The sequence below is a fragment of the Henckelia pumila genome, chromosome 2 (assembly GCF_033568475.1).
Source record: "Henckelia pumila isolate YLH828 chromosome 2, ASM3356847v2, whole genome shotgun sequence".
NCBI lineage: Eukaryota > Viridiplantae > Streptophyta > Magnoliopsida > Lamiales > Gesneriaceae > Henckelia > Henckelia pumila.
The window spans coordinates 120,233,175-120,261,081 of NC_133121.1; the positions used below are offsets into that span (position 1 = coordinate 120,233,175).

General features: G+C 34.2%; 3 protein-coding genes across 6 annotated transcripts; 1 reads left to right on the forward strand and 2 right to left on the reverse strand.

The window, feature by feature from the left end:
• The first annotated feature begins 3,694 nt into the window (after positions 1–3,694).
• On the forward strand, positions 3,695–5,801 carry LOC140882028 (oxygen-evolving enhancer protein 2, chloroplastic-like). Its single transcript, XM_073287753.1, has 4 exons — positions 3,695–4,063; positions 4,612–4,844; positions 5,172–5,222; positions 5,343–5,801. Exons 1-4 carry the CDS (start codon positions 3,799–3,801, stop codon positions 5,601–5,603), a joined length of 810 nt encoding a protein of 269 aa, XP_073143854.1. The 5' UTR covers positions 3,695–3,798; the 3' UTR covers positions 5,604–5,801.
• Positions 5,802–6,762: 961 nt separating this feature from the next.
• Positions 6,763–18,456, reverse strand: LOC140879842 (anaphase-promoting complex subunit 5). Of its 3 annotated transcripts, XM_073283766.1 has the most exons (20): positions 18,164–18,456; positions 17,884–18,043; positions 17,562–17,683; positions 16,643–16,892; positions 16,145–16,319; positions 15,903–15,981; positions 15,708–15,793; positions 14,093–14,222; positions 13,770–13,802; positions 12,936–13,184; positions 11,986–12,063; positions 11,612–11,874; positions 10,864–10,923; positions 10,677–10,744; positions 9,395–9,500; positions 9,167–9,308; positions 8,706–8,804; positions 8,168–8,432; positions 7,430–7,497; positions 6,763–7,086 (listed from the first exon to the last, which is right to left on the reverse strand). In XM_073283766.1, the coding sequence occupies exons 1-20, from the start codon at positions 18,338–18,340 to the stop codon at positions 6,919–6,921; spliced, it is 2,778 nt and encodes a 925-aa protein (XP_073139867.1). In that variant the 5' UTR covers positions 18,341–18,456; the 3' UTR covers positions 6,763–6,918. The 3 variants fall into 3 exon arrangements, with proteins under 3 accessions (XP_073139867.1, XP_073139869.1, XP_073139868.1); XM_073283768.1 differs by lacking the exon at positions 18,164–18,456 and having other exon boundaries at positions 17,778–17,911; XM_073283767.1 differs by lacking the exon at positions 18,164–18,456 and having other exon boundaries at positions 17,767–17,896.
• A 1,842-nt stretch (positions 18,457–20,298) lies between these two features.
• LOC140879700 (WD repeat-containing protein 26 homolog) lies at positions 20,299–26,074 on the reverse strand. Of its 2 annotated transcripts, none has more exons than XM_073283548.1 (5): positions 25,844–26,074; positions 23,903–24,788; positions 23,317–23,418; positions 22,221–22,850; positions 20,299–20,660 (listed from the first exon to the last, which is right to left on the reverse strand). In XM_073283548.1, exons 2-5 carry the CDS (start codon positions 24,695–24,697, stop codon positions 20,445–20,447), a joined length of 1,743 nt encoding a protein of 580 aa, XP_073139649.1. In that variant the 5' UTR covers positions 24,698–24,788; positions 25,844–26,074; the 3' UTR covers positions 20,299–20,444. The 2 variants fall into 2 exon arrangements, with proteins under 2 accessions (XP_073139649.1, XP_073139648.1); XM_073283547.1 differs by having other exon boundaries at positions 25,776–26,073.
• Positions 26,075–27,907: the final 1,833 nt, after the last annotated feature.

Sequence of the window (27,907 nt, forward strand, 5' to 3'; positions counted from 1 at the left end):
TTATATATGTTTTTTTTCCCTCAAATATATAGTATATTTTTACATTTAATTGATTATTAATTTTTCTTACTGGTTATTTTATTGGTTGTATTAATATAGATCTATTGATTAAGTTTTGGAAAAAAAGTGTAATTATTGTTTAAATTAATTGAGTAAGGATAAAATATGAATTTTTTTCCAATAATATTTTTAATATGTGTGAAAAAGTAAATAAACCTATATATACGGGAAAAATTGTACTCTAATTTGGGCATGCAGTTATGCACGACATTTTAATGGTTTGACTCATAAAGACTGGAACATATATACAAATGAGACTATAAAATTTCAAGCTCCTATGTGCGTGTGCGTATATCTATATGTGTGTGTGTGTGTGTCCGATGTATTTATTTAAATATAACTTTGTTCCGGTGACAAACAAACTAAACAAAATGTATGATAATAAAAAAATCGAGCAGTGTATATTATTTTTATAAAGTTGTATAAAACAAATAAAAGAAGCTGGATGGCAAGAATCAGGGGAATGAGGATGTACAATAAAAAATAATTAAAAAAGGGCTTTTTTTCACCATTATCATGTATAATATACAAAAGAGTATCTTTACTATTTTATAAAACTTGAGCCACCTTTAAAAATCACTTTGATACGTTTTGATGACACTAAAATGCATTTATTATTTAACCCTTGGTAGTTATTTAAAATTTACTATATTTAAATTGAAAAAAAGATAAAAATAGATGAAAAACAAAAACAAAAATAAATTACCTTGCATTTTGAGAACTGCCTTCTACCACATTATTAATAACTACACTCACTTTCTTTATGTTGAAAAAAACTGCAATCAATTTGGTTTATGTTATATTATATTAATCACACATGCATAACGTGTGCAACTTTTGCTAGTTTAAATTATACTTCTTCGGTTCTTCTTCAAATTAATTTTTTGCATTTTAATTTTACATCGTTAAATAAAGTTGCTGGTGGGACTTTGGATTTTTTGCTGGGTAGGAATCGTTTCAAAGTTAAATTTCAATGGCTTTTATTTTATGTATGATTTTTTTAAAAAAAATAAATTAATTTCATGTTGCGTTTAGTTGGCTTGAAGAATTGTAGGATAAATAATATTGTGATTAATAAATATTTTGAATAGGATATTAAATTGTTTTGAATAATAATACGTTTACTTTGATTGTTTAAAATTTAGATAAGATAAGATAGTAAATTAAGATTTTATCCTTTTTTCAATACTTAAAAATAAAATTTTAAACCCTAAATTAACGAACTTTAAATTAATTTATAAAGTTAAATGAAAATTACAATAATATTCTCATCTATATAATATATTAACAAAGTTTTTAAAAAATAAGTAAAATATTTGTAATTTAATCATCTATAATTATCATATATATATTCAAATAACATAAAAACTAACTAGCATAAAAAATTTATCGATTCAACAAAAATTATGATTTGCATACATCCTATGTAAAAGATGTTAGTATCTATATGCATTATGTAACAACCGTCGGTCTCTCCCATGCACACAATATCTTAATAATATCTTAATAAGCATAAAAATTTATTTATAATTACAAGATCTTATCTATTTTTTAAAAAAGTATATTAATAAAAATTATTTTATATTTATAAAATTATTAAATATTTAATTCATCGTATCATGAAATTTTAAAAATTAAAAAAAAATAGTATCTATACTATATATAAAGCAAGAGCACCTAGGGCTGACAAAATTGACAAAATTCTCGATCCTTCCCGAGTCCCAATCCGTTTCCATTTCCTTCCTGAATTTTTTCCGACCCGAGTGATCGGGGTTTTTCTCGACCCGATCAATTTCGGGATCGGGATCAACAACTTACAACTCTACCCGACGGGATTCTCGGCCCGACCCGAATATGTTAATAATATTTTTAATCATATATTTTTAATTAAAAAATAGAAATTTTTTTATAATTCTTTTTTAATATTAATATTTTATAATTATCTCTCAAATAATTGTTTTTTATATTTATATTTATTTGTTTTAATATTAATGTTGAGTTATAAATTTTTATTTTGTTTTTTTATTATTCCGAATAATTATAAGTTTTTATTGTATTAACAAAGTAGTTGTTTTAGTTTATTTGTAATGTCCTAAAAAGATGTTTTAGTTTTTAACGGTTATATACAAAGAAATTTTACTTTATTTGTAATGTAATAAAAATTTATTTGAGTTTCTTCATAATCTTTTTTTCAAAAAAAATTTCAAATAATTTTTTTTAAAAAAAATATTTTTCAAGAATTCCCCCTCCCTATCCGACGGGATCTCGAACATTCGGGTCCCGACACTTTTCGGATATGGGATTGGAAGAGAAAAAAATCTCAATTCTTATCGGGACGAGAATCGGGTATGGGGTTACGAGACAGGTCCCGACCCGATCCCACCCTAAGAGGCTAAGAGCACCTTATTGGTCTCTTGGTATGACCTACCTCATAATTTTACCCTTGGATGGTTATGTAATTACGAAAATGTGATCTTTATTATATTTGTTTGGGGTTAATTGCATAAACACCCCTTGTGAATATTCAAAAAAGCAAAAAAAACCCTATGTAAAATTAATAGCATATTAGACCCTATGTTTTAAAAAATTTAGCATAAAAACTCATATGAGAGGGTATAAATGTGCTACGTTTTTAAAAACTGAAGGATGCATCAGCCTATTAATATTTCTTAGGGGGTTTTATGTCTTTTAGACTTTTTACATGAGAAATTAATGCAATTAGCCCTATTTTTTTTGGCTTTTTGAATATTTATTTACAAAAATTATATTTTTTATTTCATTGTTTATTATTATTATTATTAATATTTTTAATTTAAAAAATAGACAATATAAGGCACGCAACGCGTGCGTCCGAATACTAGTATGTATAAAAGAAAGTTGTGGATATTGTATTAATGATTAATCAAAGTGCCATAAATATGTACGAATATAAACAATAAATACGGTAGAGTTCAACCTAGCCTATGGATATTACCCAAATGATAAATCTAATGTCTCATCATTTGTCACGCCAGCAATATATTATTAATTGCGTCTACGTGTAAAAACAAGAATCATTAAAATTATGATTTGAATATTATTCTTAGCTTATGATCTCATTAAATGAATACATAAGTTGCAACTTGCAACCAAACATTTGACAAGCGTATCGTGATTCACTGAAAAAATCAAGCATGAGATTCATTCTCGAATGGAGATAATCACTCTATTTGCTTAGTGTCATCGATCAAATCAAAAATTAAATTCAAACTAACTCGCATCATTAATTGAAAGAAACGATAAATACCAAAGGAGGAAAAAAAATGATCGAACAAAAAATATGTGAGCATACATAGTAAATTATATATAAATTCATTTAGAAAATATTTTTTAAAATTATTTTTTTTTAGAAGACTTTAAAATTATTTTAGAAAACAAGAAATTTATTTTGAGGAATAGAAAACATGAAATTTCAACATCATTATATCATGTTATGTTTTAGATGAGGGATATTTCATATTTTGTGGGCCCTTCCCTTGTGACATGGCACCAATCTTAAACAATAAAGCCTTATCCTCTATCATAAATCCAATCCTCCGAAAATCACCACCACAAATTTTCCTTTACATAATATCTCAGTCACACACACACACTCTCTAACTAGTCCACACTCCCCTTGCTCATATACTCGTCTAAATCAAGAAATATATATATAAGTTATAAAATAAATAAGAATATTGTGTAAATATAATCCAAGAAATGGCGTCAACTGCATGTTTCTTGAACAATCTTGCAGCGCTGTCTTCTCCAGCAGCAAGAGCCTCTTGCCCGCGCAGCAATGCGGCGAAGTCCGGTCAGGTGGTGTGCCGTGCCGCCCAGAAACAGTCTGCGGCCCAAGAAGACGGTGGCAGCACAGCCGAGGCGGCGGCGGCGGTGTCGCGTAGATTGGCTCTCACTGTGCTGATCGGTGCTGCCGCTGTGGGCTCCAAGGTTTCACCTGCAGATGCTGCTTATGGAGAATCTGGTAGATGCTACTTTCAATTTGCTCGTGTCAACCATTGTTTTTGTTAAGGTTATTAAGAAAGTTGTGGTCTCTAAAACCAGAGATGTTATGTGCACTCCGATGCTTGACTTTTGAGATTACAAAACTATCTCAATCCCAGATATTGTTTTGACATCTTTGAAATCAAAGTAAATTTGGGTAGTTTTATGTAATTTCAAAAGCAAGGTGTGTAAATGTGTGTAATTTTCATTGTACGATTAGCATGACTCTAAGGTAGTGTATGGAGAGATCTAGGAAGCATTTTTCAGCTTTTCCATAATAAAATTTTGTAGACGAAAAAGCTAAGAATTACTTCAGATCTCTCAAACACTACCTAAATATATGTTCTACTGCTATGGGCCTATGGCAAGGGAAGTTTAGTGCAAAACATGTGAGGTCATATCAAGGTGTTTAGGTGACTTCTAAATATTGATTTATACGTAAAAGTGAGATTTTTTTTCACTTGAGAAGTAAGTATAAAAGCACCTTCTTCCCATTAAACAATGAGTGGTGGTGTTTGTTATGTGCAGCCAATATCTTTGGGAAGCCAAAGACCAACACAGATTTTACGCCTTACACCGGGGACGGATTCAAGTTAACCATCCCAGCAAAGTGGAATCCAAGCAAAGAAGTAGAGTTTCCAGGACAGATTCTGAGATACGAGGACAATTTCGATTCCACCACCAATGTTTCTGTGATGATCACCCCTACTGACAAGAAGTCCATCACTGACTATGGTCCCCCTGAAGGCTTCCTTGCTTCAGTAATTTCCCATCCCCTCTCTTAACATTTGGTTGAAAACAGAGCACCCTTGGAACTGTCTTGGTGTACTGGTCTAGGTTCCGGATGATTTTGGCTTTAAATGAAACTTGACATTATAGTTTCCACCACGAATTCGTTTGAGCAAACCTTGTCACATGTGTAAATAAATGTATGTTCAACTTTCAATGCTTTTGTAGCTTCTTATGCAAAATTAAAGCTCATTCTGCAAATCCGTGTCTTCCTAGCATGAGTGCTCTTGGTTAAGTTAAAAGCATGATTTAGACGATATGCCGGAGCTTATGTACAAGTGTATCTGCTGATTTTTCAGGTGAACTATCTTCTAGGAAAACAAGTGTACTTTGGACAAACTGACTCAGAGGTAGAAAGACTTGTTTACACAGATAGTTTTGCATATACAAAAACAATATCTTAGGCGTAAATCCTCAACACTTGGTGATGTATTTTCTGGTTATGAATAAGCTCCATTGTCATTTTTTAGGGAGGATTTGAATCAGGAGCAGTGGCAACTGCAAATTTATTGGAGGCTTCAACCCCGGTGATTGGTGGAAAACCGTACTACCTTTTATCGGTTTTGACACGAACAGCAGATGGAGATGAGGGGGGCAAACACCAGCTGATTTCGGCCACGGTGTCAAATGGGAAGCTGTACATTTGCAAGTCACAGGCAGGAGACAAAAGATGGTTCAAAGGTGCTAGGAAATTTGTCGAGGGTGCAATAAACTCTTTCTCCCTTGCTTGAATGGAAAGATCGAGGTGTGAGTATTTTGTATGTAATTTTAACCTCGGACTTATGGTACTTGATCCCTTTTGTTTGTCTCTGCCAGAGGCTGTTGAGTTATGCCCAAGGATTAAGGTCCAAGTTCTGTTCCTGCACAAAAAGAACGTCTCTTTTAAAGAGAGCTTAACTATGACTCGTTATTTTAATTTTTACCTTGAATACATGGACTTGAACAACTCACTAGGACTCAGTCAACCGAAAACCAATTAACTTTCTCATCAAACATGATGTAAATGAAACAAATCGTTCTGAGTTATTCAAAGCATGATTCGATTAAAAATCGTCTGAGCTCTTTTAGATAAACGAATCGAACTCAAGCTTTGCAATATTTGATTCGTTAGCTCGTGAACATGTTTCTTAGTAAGTTAATTAGTCAGTTCTAAATAAAGAAATAATATTTTTTTATACTTGATATATAAATTTTACAAATGTACAAATATCTATTAAATTTATTTTTTAAAATAAAATTACAAATTTATATAAGAATATTATATCTATCTAATCTAAATATATAATTTAGTTTTTTTTCAATTTATAATTTTTAAATTCATATAAATTCGATAAAAATTCGAATAAACTTGTGAATCGTGAATGTATTCTTTAAATAAAGTTCGACTCGAATCAAACTCAATGGTGAAGGAGTTTGACTCGGCTCGACCAATCTCTCTGCCGAAATGGGTCAAGCTGAAAGCAATCGAGGATTAGTGTCAAATTCTACACGCTGAAGGCAAACCGGGTTAAATGTCTCCTACATAACTAAATTCTTGGTCTATGTCTTGGTCATTCACACCTTTTGGTGGCAACAAATTTAAGGAAAATCGAATGGCTCGTTCATTTATTTCTTAGTTCATTTTAAACGTAAAATAAGAGATGCGATAGATGTTAATTGAAATTGGATAGCACAAAAATTTCATTTGAACCTCGTACAGAGACGATAAGGCTCATATCACTATATCATGGAAGATAGCATCCACCAACTGATTTGTGCACATATAGCATTTGGTTTGCCTTATTTTTTTTCCCTTCCGACAAGTTTGGTTATATCCCAATTTTTATTCGATTGATGAATGAACCTTAAGACCTCGACCTTCATGATAATCAATTGACAGTTAAAAATTAAAGTAGCATGAAATAGCATAGACAGGAAACATCAAAATGTTCATAACCATGTTTACATCACATAAAACACCATATCGTCTCTACTACACAGTATACTACATAACCTACCACACCAAATGTTATTCACTTGATCAGTGTCACTTCCTCCAAATTTCCTCTACGTTTGTAACATGCTGGAGAGAAGACAATCGATTTCTTGAGGATTCTCACATGCTAAAGTATGCTTCTTAAATGACGATGCAGCTTCTTCCCTATCATCAAACAGCCCCAGCTTGTCATATACAATGGCCATCAAGTGGAAAGCTTCGGATGCTAACTCGTGATACTGTACAAAAACAATATTGTCTCATCAGTAAAGTAAATATCCTAGCAACTCCCAATGACGTAAATTTAGGAGAGTAAATAAAAAAGAACCACTACAAGGAAGTCGATTTGGTGGACTAAAATAATGTTTGGAAAAGCTTCTAAGAAGCACTTCTCAGCAAAAATGCAACTTCAAGGTCAATCAGTATCGGTGGCACCAAAAAGATTGGAAGCTCAAGTTCTTGAAATAATAGATTCAATATGGCCGTTTCTAAAACGAACTAATGGGTTAAACAGTTGAAAAAAAAAACAAAGACTTCCCAACTTGCAATAAAATCATTTTTTCTCATCATATATTAACCAACCTCTAAGAGTTGAAGTTCTTCTGAAGCTTGTTTTAAAGGTTCCAGCACCATCCCTGAATTATCTGAAACTACAGAAAGAAATGCAATAAACACTTGCAATAAGATCTTGACAGAAAAAGGCAGGAAGAAATCAAATGTTAAAGGTGATAAACAAGACTCCAGTAAATCAGTACTTTAGACACTTGTGGCAAATTTTCAACTTCTTTTCAATTGAAAAAACTGATACAGTACTTTAGACACTTGTGGCAAACATGATATACATATGACACATCTTTACTAATGGTGTTATCAAAAGGATATAAACTGAAATTATGAAAAAAGAACTGATACAGTTTGCCAGCCTCCCACTTCAACAGTAAACATAGTGTAGAATGTAATCACAATAGTAGGAAAATTATACTACACAAAAAGCAACAAATGTTTAGAAAATAATGTGAAAACAATATTTACACGGTTACACCTACTATGACAATGAAAGAATCAACAAAAAAGATGGGAAATCAGAGCCACTGTCAGATGTTGAGCACCATTACATAATTTTTTAGATGAGAAGGGAGGATCACAATAAATGGTTACTGATCATCATATTTCTCAGGCGTGAACACCCTGAATGAATTAGTTCTTAAGATACAGCCTTCTCTGCTCCCATTCTTAAAACTCCGTAATGAACCAAGTGAATGAATGCAAAATAGAATTCTGGTATTTTAATGGAGAATCGTAAAGACAGTACTAAAATACCAGAAAAGCTTGAATCCGATAAATAGCATTTAGCTTCCACTATGAATGCCCGAGCCCGGAGCTCCAAGCCACCATGACCGAGAAGCATTGGAAATGAACCATGCAGAAGGGCCAAAGCTTTTTTAGCATGATGTGATCCAAGAGAGAGCCACAACTCAGCCAGTGTCAGTGTTGCAGAGGCTTTAAGAAGATCCAAATTAAATGACTGACAAAAAGATAGGCATGCCAAGGCATAGGGAATTCCTAAAACAGCATTGCCTGACCTCTGAAAACAAAGGAAGGTCCCTTGAGATCACAAGAGCAGCATGCAAGAGTTAAAAACCAAGGGTATGGTCACACTAAATGCACGTATAAATGAATCAGTTCCACTTGGTAAGTGCCAAGTAGCAATACACAGATTAAAAATAAAAGTGAAGTTATAAAACCATATAAATTACAGTAAATATCACATTCCGGCCAGCACTTGAAGTCGCTGTCAATGTTCTAGTAAAACAAAAAAGTTGTTAGAAGCAGCCTACAAACATAAAATTCTGAATACCTTGTGTATTTCAGCAAGCAGGAGAAGAACACTGGCATTTTTCAATTGCATGTTGAACTTATAACACATGCGGAAGAGAGAGTGTCCAACAGCTGCCGCCTACAAAAACCCACACCAGGAAAAAAGTACAAGCTAAAACCAGAATAAACTAAATGGTAAAGAACTAAAGATAGACGAATTCACAATCTTTTAATGGCATTTTTGAAATTTTCAAGCAAGAAGAGGATGTCTATAATCCAACAGAGGGGCAGGAAAAAGTTCTCAAGCCCTCGAACAAACAACAAAACATTCAAGTTATTATCCTCATAAAACATAAGCAAATGCATTGTGAAAATTGGGTGCTAAATGGTAAAGGATGGCATTATAAAATTAACCACCATTTATAAAACCTTAAATAACAAAGCAATATTACCCATTCATAATTTTTCTTTTTCCCAAAAGAGAACATGAAAGAATTGGACCTGACTGTATTGTGTTGCAGCAAGCAATGTTCGAGCATGACGGAGACAAGCCTCTGCCTTTAATTCCATGTCAACACCAGTTACAGAAGAGGCCAGAACCCCAAGTTCATCACATAATTGTTGAGCTAGTTTTAAGTGCCCCCTGCAGTAGCCCGAGGGCCCAAAAAAAAGAACAGGTAAGCTATCCTGTATATTTGATAGATAAAATAATGCAGAGTTGCAACATACCTATGTAATGCACACTCATGCAGCAATTGTAATTTTACCAACTGGATTCTTGACTTTGAAACACAGAAGAACTTCTCTTCTGCTATCTTTAGAGCAGCAAAGGCCTCTGGAAATGTACAAACACATGGAACGTGACAAAAGGAGGCAGAGGAAGTAGATCTCGAAGTCATCTTGAACTTCTACTTCATATATTTGCTTGATAGTTTTCTTTTTCCTGTTCTTTTCCTTTTTCTAGTTTTCTTAACATGAGGGCAGGGTGGATTGATTACTATCAATATAGTGATCTCAAGGTTAGGCAACTTCTTTAGGGCACTAACACAAATGACAAATGCTAATATTAATCATTCATTTATTGCACAACATTACCCGATATTTTGCTAATTTTGTGAGAAAGGAAAATACAGTGGAGGATAATAATTATTTTTAATTAAACTAAATGACCAAATATTCACTAATTGTTCTTCGTTAATATTAAGAATCCTACGAAGCATAGAAGGGGAAGCAACAAAAGGAAAAATATGCCACAAGATGCACTCAAAATCAAGATAAGAAATATTTGTGTGCTGTGAAATTGAAAAAAAGGTGGTTCAAAATCGCATAAACTAGTTTAGTCATAGGAAGCCAAAGATCAGAATTCTACATAAAATAAATTTATCGTCATCCTTCTTTGCATTATTTTCCTTCATACAGTGCAGTAGCTAATTCATGTCAATCCGGCATTTAGCAGAGAAAAAGCCAAAAGGAATTGAATAATGAATTAAAAATTTTATACCTCGCATTTTTTCCAATTTCCAACAATATAGGCATCAAATTTAGGCATTTATCTGACGCACAATTTTTTAAAATTTTAAATATAAATAGATGTCCACGCACTCATAATCTTAAAATTCTCTCTCCTCAAAATAAGTTCTTAAAAGTGTCTGCTAATGTTACACAGAAAAACCATCTCTTTAGTATTTTGATACGGTCCAAGAGCTACATAATCGTGTCTGCGGAATAGGAAAACAAGAGGCCTGTTAAAAATATTGATTGCACTACTGGCATACATAAGAAGTTCAGTAAGTAGTAATCCTAATTTTTGAAAGAAATCTTTACTTTGGACACACGCTGGACTAAAAACAGCACGAATAAAAGGACAACTAGCAGAAACAAGATACGCAGAAAACTCCAGTCACTCGAGTATAATAAATCACTGCAGTGCACTAGGGTCAAAAATAAAATTGGAACAAGTCCAACAACGACATGATTTGCATGCAGAGATCTAATTCATCATCTGTCTAACCTTTGTATCCTTTATGCACGGCCAAATATTGGATCAGCTTCGAATACGCTAGAGCAGCATCTGCTAAACTGTAAAATAACCAAATGCTACATTCTAGTAAGACAATGATATAAAGAGCACCACCCAAAAATCGACAAACAGGTGAAAATATAACTGACGACAAAGATCCTGACAAACTAACCATTACCTTGAAGAATCAACAAACCAAGTAGCATAAACCAGTGTATTTACTCGAGCTTGAGGAGCACTGGATATAAAAGTTGAAGCAAAATGAGAACATTGTACAATTGTATTAGACGATCAAAAGCATAACTGCCTATTTTAGACCGTGAAAGTGTGATCCACGTGACTCGGAGGCAGCAAACTGCATATGGTCTGAGACAGATGGATGAATATTCACCATCATACCATTAGATCAGTCATAGACTAGGACGAGAACTCATGATATAACCACTTGTAATATGGCAAAGTGTGTTAACAAACCAGCAAGCATAAAGTTACTGTTGCATGCTCTGTTTTAATTCTATTCAGCTTATGTTTCTTTTTATTTTGTTTTCAAGAATTTATCTTACATATTTTTTAACTGATTTTCCCTTATACTAGTCTTGTCTTGTCCACGTCAATCATCTGATAGAGTTTGGTTCTGTTCAATAAGCTCGGTCTCATTCAAAATATCTTGCTCTAAGGCAACCACCTAGTAGGTGAGCTGGTCAAGACCGTTTCCTGATGGGCGTCACATCTAACGACATAAAAGGCATGAAGCATTGTTATGGCAAGGTACTATTTTCTACAGTAAGGATAACATGTGCAGGGCACCTGCCTGTATGCATACTACATAATACCCTTGCGCACACACCGAACGAATCAAATATGAAGACATAAAACCGTTATCTACTTTGAACCCTAATAATGAAGAGCAGATTCCAACTTATCACCTGCCGTACATCTCCCACGACGTTGCGCGAACCAAATAAGAAGACCCTAATAACTGCAAGACTGATCCAGGAATAGAACTTGGCTGTGTAAAAAATTCAAATGCATTTGAATTACTCCTGTTTTCGTTTTCTTGAGAGAAAATTAATGATCCAGTTGGCCTTTTCAAATTCTTCAGCCACTCCGTGCAGAAATGACCTTCGGTGGTCATCACAGAACTTTCATCACCAAACTCGTTAATTAGATGAGAACTCAACTGCAATTCCTACAGTAATATTACCACAGAAGAAAATGAAGACAGTATCATTTCTCATTCTAAATAAATATAAAAAATCGATGAGCGCCACTCAGCATAACATCAAGAAACTGAAAGAACCTTGTAAACATTGGCAGGGTTCGTCCTGAGCTTCATGTAAACATTCGGCCCAAAAGAAAGAAGAGGTCTTTGTACATGCTGCAAATTGAAATGCTTCAATCTAACTAGTCTTCACAATCTAAGACAATATAAAAAGTTTAACTCATAGTTTTAAAAACGCAAGGCAGATAAAAATGCTCAAATGTCCAGGGGCTTTGAGTCTAAATCGAAACACACGCTTTACTTCCATAAAGCGCAATAAATAAATTATTTTTTAAATAAAAATAAATTCAATTTTTAAAAGATGCAAAACATAAGATGTCAGATATTGAAACCATCATCATGTTCATCTTTAAATTATAAAAAAAATTCAAATATCAAAATGCGAGGGCAAAGGACCGAGGTGACGCAATTGGGAAGGCATCACGTTGATAAGGTTTTTCTGTGCTCATTTTTCATGGTAAACATAGGTTAAATCCCACTTTAAAAGAAAATTTCACCTCTCACATTTTTAAAAAAAAAAAAATCTGTTTTTCTCCAAAGCATGCTTCATTGAAGTCGTGCACTTCACTGTGTGCTTAAAGCGCGTTCTGCGCTTTGACAACCGTTGTGTAATTGGATCGATTTTTTACTTGACGAAGACTGCATCTGAATTTTCAAGAAACCCAGCCAAACTAAAGCCTGCCATCCTGCCCTAGTATTGAGTAGAGCACTTTAAGATATAATAAAGGTGAACAGACTCAAAAATAGGTTTACTGATTTTAACCAGCTGTTGCAAGTTGCAACATGATCGAAACTTAAACAATAGGTTTACTGATTTAAACCAACTTGACCACAAGATTGTCTAAAAACAAAGTCGGTACAAGGCACAATACTGATAAATACCACAACTCTAAAGTAAAATTCTTGTTTTATCTCTGAACCTAGGATGGGAATGTTACATTCGGTACAGTCTGGAAAAGATTTCTCACCATCATATCATACTTTGCAATTTCAAGATGAATCGATGCCACCAATCGTTTCAATTTTAGACTCTCTGCCCTCTTCAAGGATCTTCGTAAGAGCACATACAATTGTTGTTGAACAGAAACAGAGGTACCTAAACCAGAAACAAGCCAATATGAAGATCCAACAATTCCTGACGTCTTTGAGATACCGATTTCAGACAAGAGACTGGAAATGGCAGCCAATGTGTAAGCAAGACAGGTATCATCGCTGTACTGAACAAACGAAATAGATTAAGAAAACCAGAAAAAACTCACAGATTAACTGAGATGTGGTCCACGTATTTTGAAAAATTAATGGCGCAAAAGACACAAATGATTAATTCCAGAGAAACAACGAAGCATATCAGAAGTTTGTTGGTGTTGAATGTGCCCTATGATCCTATCCCGCTAGCACTATCTTAGAGAAGTCATGTAGCAACTTGTAGCAACCCATTCTAAGATATACTCAATTTAAAGCTGTGAAACTGCTCAGGCACTCTGTCCATGCGAGCAATAAAATTTAATCATGGAAAAGAAGCCTATAGGCACCATTAATATGTTGCTACTTGCTAGTCACATAATCCATCACAAGGATGAGTTGAAGTAGTATCTCTATCATCAAGGCCAACATATAATTTGAACCAAAAACCATGCAAAGCACTATAATTCAATCAACACAATAAGCATAATCAGTCAAACCACCCACGGATGGGATCACAATAACTTAACGAAAGAAATAAAATAAAATAATGCACTCCGCTCATCAGAAAATTTTAATTAGAGAACTTCAGAAATCATAATTGGAACCGAAAAATTCACCTGTTGAGAAACTCGAACTGCTTCAGTTAGAACCTGAAAATCAAAGAGAGGGCAACAGTTATGTTGAATCTATTACAAGGATAGATCTTAAAAACAGTAACCACCAAAGCAAGACATCATCATCGCCACCACAAGTACACACAAAGACAGGAAAATAAAATAAAATAAAAACAAATAAACAACCCAAAAAAAAAAACAGCAGATGACCAAAACCTTCCAAGCGAGAGAGACTTTAGATATGAAAGACAAATAGCAGAATTTCAAATATAAAATTTAAAGAGGGAGACGAAACGTTGCGGAGGCGATCACATTGATACGCTTACTTCTAAAGCTTGCTTTGGGTGTCCGAAGTGAAAATGCATCATTCCTAAGCATAACAAAGCAATTTCATATCTACCAAAGCTATTGGATGCAGAAGACAATGGAACAGGATCAACTCCCTCTGTCCCTGCACTTTAACATGAAACTTTCTATTATAAGGTGATTGGCCGTAAAATAGTGTTAAAAAGAAGCAGCAGTGATGAGCACCACAATGAAATTATGAGTAAATTAATACAGAAATGGCATGGATATTTATGTAAATCAATCATAAGATCTGCTTGGACAATAGTGGGCAATACAAGGTGGTGCTAATAATAGAACAATTATGACCTATCAGGTGCAAAACCTTTTTCCAAAAATTAAAAATAATCATCACCAATCAATAATCAAATAACTGGCTCCCAACAAATTTCCCTTTTCTGCACTATTCGTCTATTCCATTAAAAATTCCAGTACCAAAGAATAAACTTAAATCAGATAAACTATTAAGGTTGATAATTCTCTGGCAGTCTGGTGCTCAAATTTGATGAAACTCAAGTGATCTGACACTTGAAAATCTCACGTTGTTTAATCAATTTAACTAGTGAAGCACATGAAATAAATTGGCTTCAACCCATTTTATTTGCTGCGAGTTAGAAGCATAAAAGGCTTATAAAGTTATATGGTACCATATAAGATAAAATCGACATTATCTTTTGGCAAATAAGCAGATAATAACCGAGTATTTGAATCTCATAAAAGTAAATATCGAGCGATCAAACAATGTCAAAGTAACGAATACAACAATAAATATCTCCCCACAATTTGCATTGTATTGTGTTTCGTAATATGTAACTATAAGCAGCATTTATGTGTTCTCGTATTTCACATTTGGCACAACAATGGATCATTATTTCCATATGACAAATTAACCTGGGAGAATTATTTGGATGTAATATGAAGCATCAAGCATACTCTACTGAACTGTTATGCCTCGCTCCTTTCCCTTTTTGTCCGCCCATAGTGTCTATGTCAGGCTTCCCAGAGTTCGCATGGGTCACCTCCAAACACTTTATTGTAACATTGGCACAAAAATTCTCAATTATCATCTCTCCACAAATTGCTTAATAACGGAGCAACTGGAAATGCTTTAAGCTAAAGATCACTAGATAAGATCTTTTTCCGAACGGGACTAAAGAATCTATTCATTTAAACACTACACAAAAGAAATATAGACAAGCTATTTCACGAAGATATTTTACTTTGTTTGGGAAGGAGGGAAAGAATAAGAACCAAACAATAACAATAATCATCGGAACAAAAATACAGACATAGAAAAAAGGGTATAAGGTGTTTTTCTCAACTCCAATAATGTTCCCTCTAAAAATTGTTGCATACATATATCTTGAGCTCTCTCAGCCTAAACCAAACAAAATAATGTAATTTCCTCCATAAATTGTTTACTCTCAGTTTTCCTTGATATGTATTTTCCCTCTTTGTTCTTCTCGTCCATCCAAAATTAACTTCACCCAATAGTGTGACTTCAAACTTTTCAATGGATAAAACTCAACCAACTGCAGAAGCGTGAAATAAAAAAAGGAAGCTCCAGTACAGAGGAAAACATGTATCAATCTATACCTATAATCAAAATAGCGGTGAAGATTTTCCAATGCACCCGGGTAGTCATCATGGTAAAAGTTATTCAAATAACGTAAGTAATGGACCTGCAATTCCAGTATGGAATCAAGAGAATTGTTGAAGTCGAGCTAATTAATCTCCCATTCAAAATGCAAAAGAAATTACAAAAAGTGATGACGCAAAAAAGAGACTCACTCGATGCAACTCTGAGGCTGATTTTTGAAGCTTTTTCAGCAGAGACTCAAAAGCATTCAACGGAAAGGAGCTTCCGAGTCTGCGATAAGAAGATAATTACTCGGATTCCATTAAAGTAAGTTTTTTAGTCATACAATCAGCTGTAGATCCATCGAATTCAATAATATGGATACCTGCTGGAGGATCTTTCAAGATATTTATTTGTTTAGTATTCTAAATGCATGAAAAAAAAGAGCACCCACTTTTCAATAACATCTGATTGCTCATATAGGTATCCTTGAACCTGCCAGATTGTACGTAGAAAAGAGCCACTATGGGAGCCAATGCCTCCCGCCGTATCACCAGAAGATGATGCACTATGGCTAGCTTCCATAGGAACATCAATATTTTCCAGCCCCCTCAAGGAAAAATCAGAATCTGTTCATCGAAATGGCCAAAGAAACGCTATTCAAACCACTGAATTGAACCGAGCGTTAACAACTCTAATATCAGAAACGACAGGTTGAATGGAACCTTAGGTTGGTTCGTTGCAAGTGTTTTAATTTGCTATCAAGCTTTTTTTGACTTAACATGCAAGGAAAGGATGTTGAATGCTATAGTTTACAGAAATCAAACAACCAAGTAACATACAAATAAAAGAGAAAAACAGATGAGCCAACCGTTGGAACAGTTGATAAGATACCAGCAGTCCACAATGGCAATGAGGAAAGAATAGGAGGCGAAAGTTATTGATGAAATACCTCCAGCGAATTCGGGGAAGGCATTTGGAGCATGATGGTGAAAAGGAATTGTTCCAGTTGCCATCTTATTTTCTTCAAAATCATCACCAACTTTTTCAAAAACAAGATTCTCCAACTCCATATTCTGAAACTCTACTGCAGTATTTGGGTAGTTAATCGAATCATCTAATCGAGATAACTCATAAGGAGGGTAACCTGAAAGCGCCTCCTTACAATATGTCCCTATATTTGTTAAAAGATGGCAGACACCCTACAAAGTAAAAGTTATAAGTAATTTCTCACTTTCCAGAAAAAAAAAATTATGATGATCGTGATATGAACAAACAATGGAAACGTAATGTTAGGCTGTGTAGCAGGTATTTCCTCCAATAGAACGAAACTAGCGATGCTCCTCAACAATCATTGTAATATAATATGTTCTTCCATTAATCAAACTAAGCTCTTTTTATTAGCACTATTCAAGAAAGTGCCAACTTGAATGGAGACTGCTTTTGTAAAAGCACTTACAAGGTCAAGATTAATCAAGTGCGTTTTTAAGTTTTGACTACTCGGAAATTAGATCTTCTATATCATTAACTCGTCATAAAAAAGAGCATCTAAAACGCCAAATTTGATGTGTAATAATCTTATGTACTTATCACAATATGTAGTGCAGGCAAAAGCCATCAAATAATAATTATTTTGAATGATAATATTTAATTCTTTAAGTTCTGATAATACTTCATTGGCTCTCATATTGTAAATCTATGACTACATCTACATGGCATACTCAAGAGCAATGAATGAAAATCTAATACAAAGAAATAAACACATGAACACACACAAACACACACCAAAAAAGAACTTGGGAAAACGAATGAAGTGTGATGTTTAAACTTTAACTGAACATCAAATGTAGGTAAAAGCTATGCATAATTACCTCAAATGACATTTGATTAAAGGAAAGCAAACAGCGACGAACAAACATGCCAATGATGCTATTAGGATCAAGCATTATTTGATCATCATCCATAACATTTGCGTCACAGACACCCAGAATCCCTGCTCAAGAAGTCAAATAATGATATAAATCAAACAATTATTTGACTGGGGTTATATATATCTAATTAACCAGTATAGGATACCATGATTTCACCGTGTAAATTTTCATGTTAATACAGTTGTACTTAGCTTCGTAATCCCACAGCACGACACATCGAAATAACTTTTTGCCGTTTTTGCTTGGGGAAAAGAACAACTACCTCTCGTTTCGTTGAAGAAATTAAACAGGTCATCCGGAGAAGCCAGAGAAGAAAGTCGACGAGTTAAATGGTCACTCAACCAATGATTGAGTACACCACCAATCTCTTTCAACTGGACAATAAGCTCACCCAGAGTAGGCTCAAAAATACTATCGCATGCCTGAATAATTCAAAAAAAAAAACAGTAACTCATAACTAGACACTTGCAGGTTTCTACATTAAACCCAGAAAAATAAAATTAAAAAATATATAATATTACAGATATTGATGAAAACGTCACCTTGGTAAGAGATAAGAGGAAAATGCCGAGACAATTGTGCTGCGAAACGGAGGAGAAAGGAAACGGGATGGAGATTTGAGAAGGCGGTGCGTAGACTTGAACTAAAATGCAAATAGAGATTTTGTGGGGAGTGATAGTGAAACTTGCCGCCGGCTTCGGAATGCCGGTGGTTGCCATCGGCGGGCGTCGGAGATTTGGATTGAATTAGATTTGATTTTGGCGGTATCGATTCCCGTCTAGGGTTTTTGAATTCGGGACCGAAGGCGCCTTCTTATGGAACCAATTTTGCTCCATACCCGCTTATGTACCCGTTTTTTATTAAATGAAAATGAAAATAATATGATAGATCGAAGATTTTAGCTATAAAAGTGTACTAGAGAAGTTCAAATCAATTTATTCAAAAAAAAAATGAAATTCAGATTTATATATAATCCATTCAATTCATGATTATTTTCTATTAATATTAATATTTAGATGTATATAAATTTATCAGTATAGAAGTTCTTGTTGTCGGGTAAATTAGTTGCGCTGCTCCACCAGCTCTATCGCTCTCTTTGCAATCTTAGATAGTGACGAGTGAGGTACAACATGTCTTATATCTGATAGACAGCTTTCCATAAAAAAAATTTATTGTTGAAATTCATAATTTCAATCCTCTATGCTTAATGTTTAAAAAAATACAAAAAGCAATGTAATTGGTGGAGTTTTGCAAAACTCCATTGACAGTGGTGGACGCGGCAAATGCGGGTGATTCTATGCTACACCGGGTAAAACATTTCCTAATTTTTTTGAGATGTTTGCGTGAACATATCTAAATTACAAAAAATATCATGCTAAATGACAAAAAAGTACAGACGGGGTCCACATGTTTTATTTTCAGCAAGATGTTCGCGCGAATATCTTGATAAAAAACACAAAAGGAATGTATCTCACCGTAGCATAGAATCACCCCGCAAATGCTTATTCTGCAGCATCTGTCAAAAGTTGCATGGTTCGCTACAATTTGTTAGACATGATTCCGCCGCGTTTGTCAAAAGTTGCAGAATTGGCTACAATCTGTCACGCCTACTAAACCATCTCGCCACATTCGTGATGTCAGTCTTTTGACTTCTTTTATTTTATTATTCTTCCTAACCATGTGAAATACCTATATATAAATTCATTTACTCTTATAAATTTTTGTAAACCGGAAATTTTCATTTTACAAAATATATTAGTGTGCGTCGCATATTATTTTTATATCAAGATGACAACAAAGGAGGTGAGATCTCGATATTCTGTATTTACATACATCACATATCTCAATGTATTCTCTTTTGAAACGGTTGATAATATCGTACAAGTTATGCATTCAGATATACTTATTTTTCTCTTAAAAAAAATATACTTATTTAAGTGTTGTACATAAGTAATCACATACACAAATGTGTTTTTAGCATACTTAAATTACACGAGTCATATGAGTATTTCACAACATGGTTTTCGATAATCATCTTATTAAACAGTTTTTGTTGAGCACTAACAGCTTTCATTTTAGACGTTATAAAGCAACGATCACCTTATGAGATGATTCAATAATTTGGAGTCCCAATTTTGATGGTGAGATCGTGACCAAAATAGATTATTTGTACACCGTTGAAAATGACAACATACATGCCTCGAGCTGTTAGGAGTTGAGCCTTCACAATCACAAATTTTTTATAGACTCCGAAAATTCAAGGACATTTGACAATTTAACACAGTTTCAACGTGGGAATCTCACTGAAAAGATTACCGGGATGTAAGATACATAAACAAACTTTCATACTCGGTTACACATTATCGAACTCCAACCCAGAAAATTATTAGTTTTTTTGATAATTTACGAATTATACACAAACTTTAAACATTAATAATATAATATGGTTATATATTAAATAAACATATATCGAGTCTTTCACGTATTCAAGTAATTATTTTCATGCAATAATTCAAAAAAACTTGCAAATATGGTCGAATTATTCAAACTATCTTCATATTCAACTAAGTTCAGTTCGTTTAAATTACCCCTAGCTCCTTGTTCAAAACTAGAGAATGTGATTCCATCAAAGCTCAAATAGAAGTCAAATACTGATATAAAACACTCGAAAACATGATGAATCAAGAATGAGAAGCACCAGAATTATTATCACGCTGACCGGGTAAGTCCACATTAAATTCAGTTAATTGCCAGCTTGACATTTGAAAGAATTTACATAAAAGCAATGGCAAAGGAATACAATGTTTGAAGGAATAGCGTTTATCAAGTTCCTCCATTGCAGTGGTGGACACCATTACTATGCTTTCCATTGTAATTCATGTTTACCTGATGTAAGCCCCATATACGTATAGTTCCATCGTCGCTTGCGGAAGCAAGCATATGGGGATTGACGGGATTCCAGCTAACACAGTTGACAGCTCCCGCATGTCCCGCCAATGTTAATATCAGCTCTCCTGAAGATCTGTGCCATATATAAATCTACACAAAGTATCGAGCTATTAGCAATTATCTTCCATGAGACGGGCAGTTCCAATTAAAATACACAAATGATTCGTAATCATCAGAAGAGGATCGATCGAGGTTGAAATTCAATTCATGAAAATTTCAAAACTTTTCTAGATGGTAGTCCATAAAAGTTGAGTGAATGAGAAAGTACAATCTGATAACATATTAGCAGAGAACATCCATAATCAGATAATAATTTCAGTTAATGAATGGATATTCAAAGTAAAAACATATTGAAGGATTGAAAGATTTGGACTTGAAATCAAATACATTAGTTAATAAACAAGCTAAACATGTAAATAGATGGACTTCAAATCCATGGATTTCAAGAATGCACCAACAATGGGGATCGATTTAAACTTCGGGTTTGAAATAATTTCCCATCCAAAATCTAAATTTACTCTTGGTGCTTTTTGAACCAATTTTAATTCCTGAAGCAAAGTAAACCCAAACCCAGCCTCCTTGTCAATACGTCAGTTACCTTGACACTGGGAAAAATTATTGTAGTTTATATAAAACTAAGTACGATCTGCATATATGCAGTGAATTGAAGTTTACCGCCTATGTAAAGACATCATGTCCATGCTATTTACATCAAACATTTTAGGACATGCAAATGAGCACAAAGCATTTATCTAATCATGCATTTTAGAAGTCGCTCACTTCTGAGCCACATTTTTGGGGCTAGAGAAGTTTCCTGTCTCTGTTCTTAAAAGCAAAAAATAAGCATTTCAAGTATATGCCGGACACAAATTTCCAGGCTCGTTAATAAACACCATAAAAAAGCTTTAGAACATGGAAGTTTTTTATTTTCGAAGTTTGATTATACAATAATACAAGGAAATAGCAACCGTGCTATTGCCACTTTTAGCCCTGAAAAAACAGTTCATGGAAGAGCAGAATAAGTTAATGATTAGGTTCGGTGATTCCTGGACTGGCTGTGGCGTGGGATTATCGTTTGAGGATTTGGCAAAAAAGAGAGATGGAGGATTGAAATTAAATTAGGCATCATTACATTTTGTTACAAAACTTAAATCGCAAGTCACATGTACCGATGAGGTTCAAATTAAAAGCCATTTGGTAGAAGCATTTACCAAATTCATTTATGGGAAGGTCAAGGGCTGGGGTAAATTTTACCACCTCTAAGTACACATCATCATGACATGTTTGTTCACAAGAAGGGATCCAGCATGATTCAGAATTGGTTACAAAATCTTCAAGTTGATCTACATGCAGGTCTTTTGAAGATTTCCCAGTTTTACAAATTATAATCAATTTTAGAAGTTCCATAAAAGAAGAATGTGGACAATTAAATTGTAACAAAGGGAAGACTCAAGTCATCTCAAGCTTTGTATCTCATATGATTAATTCAAAAGTTTAACTCTTATTACAAGTGCACAGAAATGCATAACTGAGTATTCTTTTTAACCAGGACTAGAAATTTAGATAAAATAGAAGCAAAAGAAAACTGGTAAAGAATAGCATGGAATATAAAATATAAAATCAAGATCAGAAGGAGAGTGGAAGTATTACTTGTGAGTCCTCACTTCCACTGGCAATGAAAGCTTGTTCTAATCCGCCGAAACAAGCCCTCACAACAAAGCGTGTGCGCTTATGGCCTTTGTACTTTGCTACCAGCTTGACACGGCCGTCTATATTCCAAAGATGAATTTCTTGATTCATAAGGCTAACTAGCAGAAACTTGCCATCTTCAGATAGAGAAAATGAAATTATTGTCTGATCTTCCTCAATAAATTTATCCAACTTTGATTCCCATCCACATAACAGTATTGTAGTTTCCTTACAAACAGATATCAGCTCTTTTCTATCAGTAGTGACCCCCAAGTCAGAAATCCTAATAGTTCGTTGCCCTTTCCAACATTCTACCTCTTTTCCTTCCAGATCCCACATACTGATGCTTTTATCAGTAACACCAGAAAATATACTCTTCCCATCTGGAGCCCATCCACAAGAGATCAAGCCAAGACCGTTTTTCTCATATATATGAATGCATTCTCCAGAGGCCATATCCCATCGTCTGACAGACTCCTCTGATCCACAGGTAAGAAGTTGACGATCATCTGGGCTCCAAGACATAAAGGAAACAGGTTTCTCATGACCAGATAATCTGTGTTTTACAGAAACTCGACCATCAACTGCAACCTACAGTGAGCAACAAAACGATAGAGTTGTCCATCTAGCTATCCAATCGCATATAAGTGCAAATAAAGACAGCTGTATGCAATACATATCATCACGAGGAAAAATAAAAGGATAACACGATAGTCCTAATAACTTAACGGATGAGGTGCATATCAACTTATCATCTAAAGAGCAACCCTCTTCCACATTGCTCGAAAAACTTTTTGTAAACACGGTTCAAATGCGTAGTTTGCAAATGCATGAAATTGAAAAACCAATTAAACTCCAATTATGTCAAAGCTTTCATAGAAAAACAAATGTTAAAAGATTCATTGTTATTAGATTACAACTAACGTACATAATGAGATAGAAAACTAGTGCACACAAACCAATTATCTGGCATAAAGAAGGCTGAAGGGTTTAGAAAAAACAAGACCAAATGTAACCAATTCATTCATAAATAAAATGAAAGGCATACGAGAATTACCTCCCATACAATTACAAGAGCATCACTGGATGAAGACGCCAAATATTTTCCATTGTGAGAAAATTGCAAGAACCAAACTTCGTCACTGTGTTCATGCAATATCTGGAGGGTTAAAAGCAATGCATGATATCAGTAGTCACCGGAACACATCAGCTTAAATGGAAAATAAAAACTATATAGCACTCCAGTGATATTTGGAGTACATAGAATTTTAGGGAAACCACATATATGATTAGCCTGTGTCATTATATTTGCACAAAAAGAAAACACAGTCAAGATGACAAAGTTAATCAGTTGGTTTACTAGAAGTTTCAATTAAAACAGAATAAAAGATGATGTTGACAAATACTCATTTTGCAAACAATTCTGAATACTGGTTTGATCATTTAAAAAATCTTCCTTTTTTCATTTTCGTACATGAAAATACTTATAAACTAGTTTGAATAACAAATGAAAGGACAAATGTTTAAGTTGGAATTCAAGTATTCATCAATATAACAAAAACAATATTGACTGCATCATGCTATTATTACCAGTAAGCTGCTTCATATTGTTCTCGATTAGTCAAAATGGGAAGTAGTGCTACCTGCAAGGTTTGAGAAGGAATCTGGTTTCTTCCACACTGATGATCTGTAAGCAAGGACATTTCTCCAACTGATGAGTTGTGATACCTACAAGCATCTTTTTGCAAATCAAGAGCTTGTTCAACAAGATGAACCAATCTCTTTTCTGGAATCATCACAGTTGGGGGAAGCAGCTTTTGCAATTCCTCCAGTAACTTTTTACGCGACTTTAGCCTAGACTCATGACCAGAAGTTCCATCAAACAAATTCAGGGAGGGAAACAAAATTGAAGAAGACAGCTCGCGAACTCTGTCATCATTCACACAGAGTGGAGCAATCTCAGTCCTCAGAGTTTTCAAAGCATCCATGAGTTTATCTCCACTCAAAAGTTCAAAAAATTTTTGCTCCATTATTACAAAAGATGCCAGCTTAATTATAGTTGCATCTGCTAGGCCAATTTCATGTAATGTTGCTACGCTTTCATCCCATTTACCATCAAGAATTTGCTGCATAAACAAATCTACTACAGTGGAGTGCAACGGTATTCCCGACTCTTCCTCCAGATGAGCCCCTGTCTTTGTGTAACCAAGAGAATATAACGCCTCAGCTATGATTCGAACAAGTTCAACTTTCTTGACAATACCTTTTGAACCAATAATCTCATCATCCCCTTCAGATTCTATGGGGCGAGCCATCGAGCAACTCAATGAGCAACTACCTTGATCTCTAACAGATACACCGTTTGAAAGACCTCTTAATTTTTCAGAGGATGCTTTCACACGTTTTGATGGTGGTTCATCATCCTCTACACCTCCCATGAAAAGCACACTTCAGGCCATATATGAATACCACGAAACAGCGGCGAAAGAGTCTGACTCTTTCCAGTATCAATAAATGAACGACAAAGTTCTGCAAATCACAATGAACAAAAAGGATATAAATTGATCTGTTAATAAAATGCTACCTCTAGCAACAGCGAGACTAAAGATTAAAGGGTAAAAACGCAAATAACGAATCTGCTCTCTTGCATTTGCGTAAATTTAGCAACCAAAAGTTCAACATCAATGGCAATAAATACACAAGAAGAATAGCATTAGATGGAATTTAAGAAACCCATGGATCATAGTTCTCCCCCACGGTGAATCCAGTCAAACAAGCAATGCTTCGCCATTCAACATTAATGAGTAACGATCCATATCAAACAATAAAGGACTAAAGGTAAACTCATATGCATCAAGAAGGGGTTTTTCTTGATCTTTTAACTTTAAATAAATGACCGACCATTAGAACGAGGAAACTACCATCACATTGCTGATCGACACATGTACACAAACAAAAAGGAGAGAATGTGGATAGATTTTTATGTGGTCAGTATCCAAACAATCACTTGGAATGAAACTTAACGAAGTAACATCATATTCATAGACATCAAACAAGAGAAACTCCCAAAGTTTTTTTTTCGTCGGTTGGCTTGGTGTTGTGGGGGGATCCATTTATGAGCAGGCAAAGCAATATCTGGGAAAATGAAGGGAAAAAAAGTGTTAAAAGTATGCAGCTTCTCCAAAAGCCAATTGATGAACTAGCCACATGAAACAAAAGCCAACACAAAATTATTATAGCAATTCATAACCCATTAATTTTATCACGTCTACCCAATGTATAAACAAAGGGAAGTCATAGACCGATCCCCAGAGCATTCAGACGCTAGCAAATCACATGAACCCAATCAAAACAGAGTGGAAGCATGTCGAAACCACTAGGGTTTAACCAAATTGGGGAAAAAGCAAACATCGAGCCCCAAATCTCACCAGATACACGCTTGATTTCTAACAAGGACAACGATCAACGGAAATCAGTAAATAAAATCCAACAAATTAAAATCAAAATCCAACTCACGTAATATCAAATAAAATCGGCGAAATAATATATTTAACAATAGAAAGCCGAGAAGCCACGCAAGGAACCGATGACTGTGCTGAAACTTTAATGGCGTGAGGAGGAGGTTACGGAGGCGAGCGGCGGCGGAGAGAGAGGGTCATAGATTGGTGAGCCGATGGTGGGTGGTTTCTTGTATAATTTTTTTTGGAGTATTATCCTCTGTGAGGGATCGTGGCAAAGTTATATATATCGCATCCCGCATCTGTCGAAATATGCTTCGACACTCGAGCATGGTTTGATTATCATTTCTTTTTTTTTCCCCATTTTCTCTCTTTTTCTTTTGTCATTTATATTTCAAAAGGTAATTTCATTGTTTTTGAGGAGTTAGATTTTTGGAATGAGTATTAGAAAATTTGAGTTTGATTTTAGATTATTTATTTTACTAGGTTTTTTTGTGGAGTCAATAAATGCACGTCGAGAAATTTGAGTTTGTATGTGTGAAATTTTTTGTTTCATTTCATTAGTTTTTTTATTGGATTGATAAATTTTAAATTTAAAATCCATTGAACTCAAAATTTCCGTATATATTTTTTACTTGTTTATAGATCAAAATATCAGATACAATAGAATACATAAACTAGAAAATTGCATCCATGTAAATATAATCTTTCTTAAAACTGAAGCTAAGTTTAGCTAATTTTTATTTTTTTTTGTGACGTGGGAACCCGCAGTCGCTATCTTTGGTGCGCACTGGGTAAACTTCCGGACTAACACAATAGCCTGTAAACTACGTTAGCCAGGTAAACTACACTATGCAAGTCCTGTATGACAGACTAGTCCTGTTGTACTAATGCTCCGAAAACATTGGTATTTTTTCAACATACCTCACATACATTTACATGTTATCAATTGGATCTAACTCATGATATCAAGATCAAAATTTTCACCACTAGCATGTCTCAGCCCAAATTTCTCTAAGATTTGGTATCGATATATGTTCGTATATACGTGTGTGTTGATTCAAATATATATATAAGCACACATTCGTATATTAAAACAGTATTTACAACCTTTAAAAATAAATGATTATATATTTTTTTTTAATAAATTCACAAGCATGTATGTTTAGAGGTTGCATGCTACCTAAAAATGATCAAATATCAACCAAACACCACCAGACGGTTTGGTTAATCACTCATAGTCTTTGTTAGACATAATAAATGTTAACCTAAGTGTAATACTCTCACACTACGTCTACGAATCCAATTTAATTTAATTATATGAAATTCGTATATGTTTTAAAAAATCACGTGTGTTCAAATCAATTTTAACAGTAGATTTAACATCAAAATACTATTATTATGCTAAGATGATCTCAATCGGGCGGACCAATTAAGGTCCACGGTACTTGAAAGGCATACTAACCGCCCTACTACTTATTTAATTTAGCTGCATGAAATTTATATATTTTTTAAAACCACATATTTTCAATTTAAAATATAATATTTAACATTAAAATACTATCCTTGTATTAGCATATGATCAAACGAAGTGAACCAGTTAAGCTCCACGGACCACAGCACTGGAAAAGCATGCTAATCGCCAACCGGCCTATTAATTATTTAATTAATGTAATATTTGAGGCTTATTAGGTGGGCTTTGATTTTCCGGAAAAACAAAATACAATTCATTTAGTAGTAAATGGCTAAATGCATTATCTAGAAACATGGAGCATCGATAATGTCCATAACTAGGAAATGCTTCTTGTTTTTTTTTTTTTACTTTTGAAAGATTTTCCAATCTTTATCCTCTTAAAATTCAAGAAGAACATGCATTTTTCATAGAAACACATTAATTAAATAAAAAGGAAAAAAATAGCAGAAATAGCAATACAACAATCTCATATAGTTTCCAGCAAGCTTTCAAGGGTTCTATCATCTTTGTAAATTTTGTACTTGCATGTGTTTCTTTGATAACAAAATGTGAAGTTTACATTAGTATTCAGTTAGATCCTCCAAGTTCATGTAGATATTTAGCTTCTCCCAAACTCTCTTACAGAAAATTCACCACGTCGAGTGCGGTGATACACGGAACACTATTCAGTTGTCTCACAAGTCACAAGCATGAGAAGAGGCAAATCACGACGTTAG

Coding starts and splice junctions, on each gene's coding strand:
- LOC140879700 (XM_073283548.1), bottom strand. CDS start 24,697: ATGGGAGGTGTAGAGGATGATGAACCACCATCAAAACGTGTGAAAGCA. Junction 22,851..23,316: donor CTCTTGTAATTGTATGGGAG/GTAATTCTCGTA, acceptor TGCTCACTGTAG/GTTGCAGTTGATGGTCGAGT. Junction 20,661..22,220: donor GTGGAAGTGAGGACTCACAA/GTAATACTTCCA, acceptor TACTTTGTGTAG/ATTTATATATGGCACAGATC.
- LOC140879842 (XM_073283766.1), bottom strand. CDS start 18,340: ATGGCAACCACCGGCATTCCGAAGCCGGCGGCAAGTTTCACTATCACT. Junction 16,893..17,561: donor TTAATCAAATGTCATTTGAG/GTAATTATGCAT, acceptor TTTACTTTGTAG/GGTGTCTGCCATCTTTTAAC. Junction 15,982..16,144: donor CAATCAGATGTTATTGAAAA/GTGGGTGCTCTT, acceptor TTCTTATCGCAG/ACTCGGAAGCTCCTTTCCGT.
- LOC140882028 (XM_073287753.1), top strand. CDS start 3,799: ATGGCGTCAACTGCATGTTTCTTGAACAATCTTGCAGCGCTGTCTTCT. Junction 4,064..4,611: donor TGCTGCTTATGGAGAATCTG/GTAGATGCTACT, acceptor TGTTATGTGCAG/CCAATATCTTTGGGAAGCCA. Junction 4,845..5,171: donor CTGAAGGCTTCCTTGCTTCA/GTAATTTCCCAT, acceptor CTGATTTTTCAG/GTGAACTATCTTCTAGGAAA.